At 40.5% G+C, this 7,386-nt stretch overlaps 1 protein-coding gene across 1 annotated transcript in view; it reads left to right on the forward strand.

The window, feature by feature from the left end:
* gabrg3 (gamma-aminobutyric acid type A receptor subunit gamma3) overlaps positions 1–1,570 on the forward strand; it is a 55,280-nt gene extending 53,710 nt beyond the window's left edge. The window contains exon 9 of the mRNA XM_079574957.1: positions 827–1,570. Coding sequence (XP_079431083.1) covers positions 827–1,105 — 279 coding nt within the window. The 3' untranslated portion in view covers positions 1,106–1,570. The remainder of the gene's footprint in view (positions 1–826) is intronic.
* The last annotated feature ends 5,816 nt before the right edge of the window (positions 1,571–7,386 follow it).

Below are 7,386 nucleotides of genomic sequence, written 5' to 3' on the forward strand. Positions count from 1 at the left end.
ATAATATTAGGAGCTCATAAGGTATTTTTACAATAGATACAGATGGCATCTCTGGAATCATCCATAGATAGAAGATACAAAGACATGGAGACGAGAAAAGTGGCTCAACAGCCAATAAATAAATAATGGAGAATGCTAACATGGTGCTCATGTTAGCACTGTGCTAATGCTAATGCTAGCTAGTGCTAGCTACGATTTTTCACTTCTACTGAACAATCTGCTGTCAATAAACTTCCATATGGACCTGATTTAGACTTGACTTTATTTGTATGTGATAGATATATACATACAGAAAATTGCAAAAAAGAGTGAAGAAAAGAGTGAGTTCCCAAAAGATTATATTTTTCCCTCGGCGAGGCCACGCCCCCTTCTATGACGAGATGCCGTCTGTATCTATGTAGTACCGCTTAGAAAATCAAGTCATGTTTAATCAATCGGCTTGGTTCAATCAATCACATTGTATTTATAGAGCCCTTTACAACACTCAAGGCGACCAAAGTGCTTTACAATAAAACCACATTGTGAGTTGTATCTAATTATAAAGCCTTTTTATCGATTGTGAAGCATCAGGATGTTAGAAATGCTTTTGTAGTGAGTTAGGGCTTCGAATTTATGTGCAGTCTCTTTTATTGATATAGAATAAACAAACAAACAAAAAACAAGTGGAGTGCCTTTATCTGCTGAAGAAGCATTTGTAAGTAAGAAGCAGTAATTTTTATTGTTTGTGACGTATTACTTTCACAGTTTGTAAAACACAAAAATGCACAGGGCCCAATCAATTCACCCAAATGAAAGTCAGTTATCTTGTCTTATCTTGTCTTTTCAGAACTACTCCATCCTGGACGTGCGGCCTCCCCCCTCGATTGTCGCGCTCAACAACTCCCTCTACTGGCAGGAGTTTGACGACACGTGTGTGTACGACTGCCTGGACGGAAAAGACTGTCAGAGCTTCTTCTGCTGCTACGAGGAGTGCAAAGATGGCGGCTGGAGACGTGGGCGCGTGCACATAGATCTCCTCGAACTCGACACGTACTCACGAGTCTTTTTCCCCACGTCCTTTTTATTGTTCAACATCGTCTACTGGGTCGGATACCTCTACCTTTAGCACAACTTTCATATCATTCCCGTTGGACAACCTCAATTTATTCAGGAACAATTGCACAGAGAAACAGGAAGGACACACTGTAAAGACTGTGCACGATAGCAACAGTGCACTTTCAACTGCATTGTGTAGAGACCAATTATCCAGCCATAAGTCCAATGATAAAAACCCAAGAGCATTCATGGTGCCTTCCAATGGAGGGGTAGATCCGATTTCTGACAATAATCAGGGAAAAAAACATTTCTACAGAGACGACTATGGCTGTTCTCACACAAGGCTCATATGCTGGGCTCTAGGCTTTGGGAGTGTTGTTCCTGTGCACAAAAGCATTTCATTTAGGTGCACAAGGACATAGGTGAATCATTACAGAAAAGCCTCAAAACAGGGTCAGTGCCACTACTTCAACAATGCATTCACCATCAGTTTGCTGTTTCAATTTGTCTTATATAGCCTACATTTTTGTCTTTTACAACCTTCAGTTTACAGAAATATGAAATATATCAATTGAAAACATAGGCCTGTAGTCTTATTTTATGACTAAAGAGTTATTAATATTATTTAGCAACTACACTTTACTGCTTCTATAATGAGGATCCAACTGAGGTTTCATTTTATGGCTCTGACCTATCAACAACATGTGTTTTCTGTATTGTATAGACCAATAGCCTGGCATGAGCCATGTTAAGAGATACATGGGGATTCAGTCTGGAATTGTGCGATTTGAATCTCGCTGACTTCGGTAAAACCAAGACGAGCCAATCATAGCACGGGAGGCGGGAGCTAACAGTGCGTCATCTTCCGCGCTAAGATTTCCCATCAAACACCAGTGCTCTACCGGGCTGTAACCAAAAAAGTGAAGATGGCGGCCGCGACACAACAATCTTTTACCAGTGCCCTTTCGTCTGTTTTAAATGAGCTGGACTTGCCGTTAAAGCCACAGCAAGAAGCTGCTCTGAGGGCTTTCACCAGAACATTTACTCGACTGCACATGTGGACGACAAACAATCATGGTGGAGGACGTGAACCCAAAGCGTAGGTCGCTTTGTGTTTGATTGGTTCGCTCTCGTTGAAACTGTGCTCGTTAGCCCCGCCTCAAGTCTCGATTTGGAAATTGCGTCCTATAACCACAATTCCAGACTGTCTTTATATGTATTTATAATTACATAAATATAGTCAGTCTGGCCTTATGCCAGGCTAATACACCAAAATGCAACATTTCCTCTTTTCCCAATTCAAGTTCTATAGATGTCACATAACAATAAGAAATACAGCTTTGAAGGGTTCCAAATGAATAGCCTTAAATTTCACTTGCCATTTTGTCAACAACTATTCATAAATTTGAAATACAACCAAGTAGTTATTGGAAAAGCACAGCCCAGCGACCTCGAAAGATGGATCATTTGTAGAACTGAGAATAACAACTTTACCATTGTTGATCAAGTCAGGACTTACAGTTGTCATATTTCAAAGCCGTTAAAGTGTGTAGTGAACGAAATCTAGCAGAACTTGCTATAAATAGAGTTTGGGAGCCAATGCTACTCTGAAAACTACAGACAAAACCAGCAAACAAACAACAGTGTAACATTAGTCAAAACACTAAAAACAAGGTGCTGAAAAGAGCCATGAGAAACTGCTTTGTCACCACTGGTATATAAGGTACATGCTTTTGACACCTTGCACATTTTTGGGGGGGACAATTTTGCTAAATAACTTATTGTGACTTGAGATGCAACAATCGACTTGAATCTGGATTCAAGTTACAATAATCAAACATGTTTGGATGATACAGATTTTGGACACAGTAGAGGCCTTGGCACAGCTTCAACAGCGTGGCTTCTACTGTTTGACAGACGTGTGTAATGAGGGATCTCATGAATTGTGGACCCTACTTCACTCTTTGAAACCTAAGTCTCTACACAATCTTTTAAGACGGAGGAAATCGCCTTCTGTGGCCACAGCTTTACACACAGCAGCATCCGAATGATTTTAACATTTTCAAATTTTTATTGGTTTAGCATTACACTAACTGACGACACAATCCCAATGTCAGACGAGACCAGTGTCCATTTTAGGTCCACAGTTACTCAGAGAGATTTCGCCCTTGTAAGAATAATGAATAAAGATGAATTTGTTCAATGCACCAACTGTGATTCAAGATGAGACCGAAATAACGATTGCTAATAAGTGCCAGCCTTGCATAGATTCAGCCACTTTCCCACATGGGCCTCAGTAAATGAAAGGAAATACATTATCTCTATAAATAATCACTTCCTCCATCTGCAGCTACAACCTACAATCTACATTAGACGGAATCTGGCGAGGGAATATGAGAATTACATATGGACAAAGTACTTTTATGTTAATTATCTTATTATAATACATTATCTGGATCTTTGTCGGTCCTTCACTGAGAGTTACTTCTGCATATGGCAATTTTCAGTTAAAAATGTCCACCTGAAAACATACAACATAGACCCTTATAGTGGGACATTTCAAAGTCACGACAGCCTAAAATCATACCAACCTGCCTGTATCACTTCATGCTAAAAGAAACTGTGAATAAAGGCAAAAGTGTTGGATTGACTGTAACATACATTCGCACTGTGGATTGGTGGCGCACAGTGGCCAAAAAACCCCTCACACATTCTAATAAGTGAAAGGCTCCTTTTTTTTATACGGTAACCTATTTCTGACTAACGCAGTGTTCAGTCTATTATGACATATAATCAGTGTTCATCATCATGAGGGGCTGTGGCTCCGTCTGCCAACTCAAAACGCCCATAAGGCCCATAGTTAGTGGCGCACTTTGGCAGCCATGCTTTTCAGTCAGCCCCAAGCTCATTGTGGCTATAAAGAATAGAGTGGATGAATAATTGTTTACTAGCTCTTTGAGAAGCTTGTCAAGCTTGTAAAGTGCAATACAAATCCATGCCGTTTCTGTCCAGTCACCTGCGACCCCGAATGAGTATACTATAAGGATAAAGAGGAACTATTCTGCATGCAATACATTTTTAAGCATTTCTACATAATGCCGAAAGCATCCACAGTTTAATCAGACTGCTTCAGGTTTCAGTAGGATTTACCTCATTATTGCCTTTGTGTAAACTGGACCCTCGTTTGAATTGTTTATGTACCTCTTACTTTGGCAAGACCTCCCTGCAGCCATGGCTTTGTGTGGCCTGTTGCCTTCAAGTAATCTGAATTTGTCCTCAAAACAAAACAAAACAAAACAAATCAAATCAAATCAAACAAAACATTAAAAAGCCACTGTTCACACTGTCCCCTGCTGGTGGACAGAAGAGGTGCAATAATGTCATTTGATTGGTGCTAAGACACATTCATTGCAGTATATTTGGAATAGAGCTCAGCTGTCCCACCCACTTCCGTGCCGGAGTCCGGACGTAAAAAAATATCCCATTCATTTTAGCACTGAGTTTAAAAGCACGATGCCGGCTAATAAGCTTTTCTGCTTACTGCCGGCTATTGCGCAGTCATTTTACAAGTCAGAGAATATGCCGAAATTATTTTATAACTTTTCAGTTCATAACGTTTTAGACAAATCTTCAGTTTAACATTGTTGGCCAGATCTTGTGCCTGCACAGGCTTGTATCGTATTGAGAGTTTCCGAGGGGCGGAGCTGCTTATAAAAGAAGGTCGACTGAGACACATTCATTTCCTTGTTTTCATCGCACTGCCTTGTGTTCTTCCTTAAAGGGACTAGATACAAGTTGGTAATTTATACTCACTACTGCCACCTCAGGTCTTACATGTAACTGCAGGTCCTATATTAAAGGAATAAGCCACCGTTTTTACATACTGAGATATGTTCTTACCTTAGCTTTGACGAGTTCTTTAGGACCTGTCTGATCTTCACCCGTGCCTTCAATCACGTAAACACAGCGCAGTCGGCGTTAGCATTTAGCCTCTCCCCCTCTCCTCTATAGCTCCAAAACTGGTCAAGATAGAAGCTACCAAGCTCTTCCACATTTTCCCTATTTAATTATGGTTACGTGAAGTGTTACACTACAAAGTATAATTACACAAAATTAAACAATGTTGATTTTCTAAGCGCATAAAAGGGGGAACTATATTGTAAGGCGTAATAATACCAGGAGTAATTTGGCATCCGCGCAGTAAAATGAAGATTACTGCGCGGATTTCGAACTACTCCTGGTATTATTACGCCTTACAATATAGTTCCCCCTTTTATGCGCTTAGAAAATCCACATTGTTTTATTTTGTGTAATTATACTTTGTAGTGTAACACTTCACATAACCATATTTAAATAGGGAAAATGTGGAAGAGCTTGGTAGCTTCTATCTTGACCAGTTTTGGAGCTATAGAGGAGAGGGGGAGAGGCTAAATGCTAACGCCGTCTGCGCTGTGTTTACGTGATTGAAGGCACGGGGGAAGACCAGACAGGTCCTAAAGAACTTGTCAAAGCTAAGGTAAGAACATATCTCAGTATGTAAAAACGGTGGCCTATTCCTTTAAGCTCGTACATGACGGCACTTTGGACCTGAATTAACACCTTTTTGAGTGACAGTGCAGGATTTTAGAGGCAGTTGCGGTGAACAGGTCTGAGCTCATTCTACACATTAGGACATGACTGGAACATGTAGGCGGAGGAAAATACAGTATTTTAACATTTTTAAACTCCGTATAGTCCCTTTAAGCAGTCGTACGCTCTCACAGGTCAAACTAAAAACTATTAAAGGAATAGGGTTAGGGTAATAACACCTTAGGAGCACTTTGACTTTACTTTGTGGATGTCTAAGTGCTCTTAAGGTGTTAGTACCCTTTTATCCGCTTAGCAAATCGACATGTTTAATTTTGTGCGACTATACTTGGATCTTGTAACTCTTCATGTAACCACATCTAAATAGGGAAAACGTTGAAGAGCTTGGTTGCTTCTAACCTCACCCCGTTTGGCCCCATAGAGGAGATGAGGAGAGGCCAAATGCTAGCAAAATCTTTGGTCTTTTTGCGTGACTGAGCACACGCACAAAGACCAGACAGGTACGCATCAACTCATCTAAGCTCAGGTAAGAACATATCTCAGTATGGAAAAACTGTGGCCTATTCCTTTAACCTCATTGTGGGCTAAACAATGTGTCTCGAGAGACAGAGATAACGCTGTGGCACAGATCGGCACTTGTTGGTCGTAAATGTGAGCAAAAGTAATGCATAAGTTCACCCCCCACTCCCCAACAACCGCTCTCCCTCATCCCTTCCCGGCCGTGGAGTCTGGTTGGAGGAAAAAGGATCTTGTATAAGACCGCCATGTTTGAAAAATGTATGCTAAAAATTAATGCGATTTTTTACGTGACCGGAAGTGGGTGGGACTGTTGAGCTCTATTTAAGTTCACAATGTTGTACAATGACTTCTATGTGACCTCCCTTTAGGGGCCAGTGTCACTGACTGTTAAACTTCAATCACAGAAGATGGAAAATGCTTGGAAAGTTTTGAAAATACTCACATTGCTCAGTGGCGTGCTGGCACCTCATTTGAGCCGAGCAGCTAAAAGGTTTTGGACTGGCCCACATTCAGCTTGTTAGGTGTTAGGTGTGAGTTCGCAGCGGTATATGTGACTGCAAGAGTCCGTCTCATCCCAAGTCTTTTGGATGTCCAGCACGCCACTGGGTTTGTCTCAATAAAGTGGTAAAACGTAAAGATTTTGGGTAAAACAAACGTCAAAGGTCAAGATCAGATTTGTTTTTGATTGTCTATCTGTTTTAACGTGGTGATCCATGGTCATGCCTTGGCAGAGGTCTGTTTCTCTTTATATTGTACGATGCTAGTAATGTTTTTATAATGTATGAAAATCATGCTTTGACACCAAATAACATACTCAACGACATCAGTCAATATGTAATCTCCAAAACTTGACTTCTTCTCATACTTATTTGATGTCTAATCATGTGTTGTTATCCAATATGTTATTCAAGAGTGTGCTGACTGTGTTATTTATTAAAGGAACAAAAGTCATTGCACTGAAAGGCAATGGTAAAATGCACGAGTAAAACTGAAATGCATGAAGCAGCAGGGATTTAAGGATTTCTCTACGTAATATTTACAGATGCGAGCGAGGACACATTAGAAACAAGAAGGCATTTGGATGTTCTGTCTTTCTTTCCGTGTCATTCAAGCCCTCACACTTTTGGCTTGATCAGCTGTAATATTGACTGTGTGGCTTCACAGTATGTTCCCAGACATGGACAACACAAAGGGTAATGAAGACACAACTCTTCAGAAATATAATTATTTAAAATGACTTGGATC

This window comes from Gobius niger (genome assembly GCF_951799975.1).
Source record: "Gobius niger genome assembly, chromosome: 17".
Classification (NCBI taxonomy): Eukaryota; Metazoa; Chordata; class Actinopteri; order Gobiiformes; family Gobiidae; genus Gobius; species Gobius niger.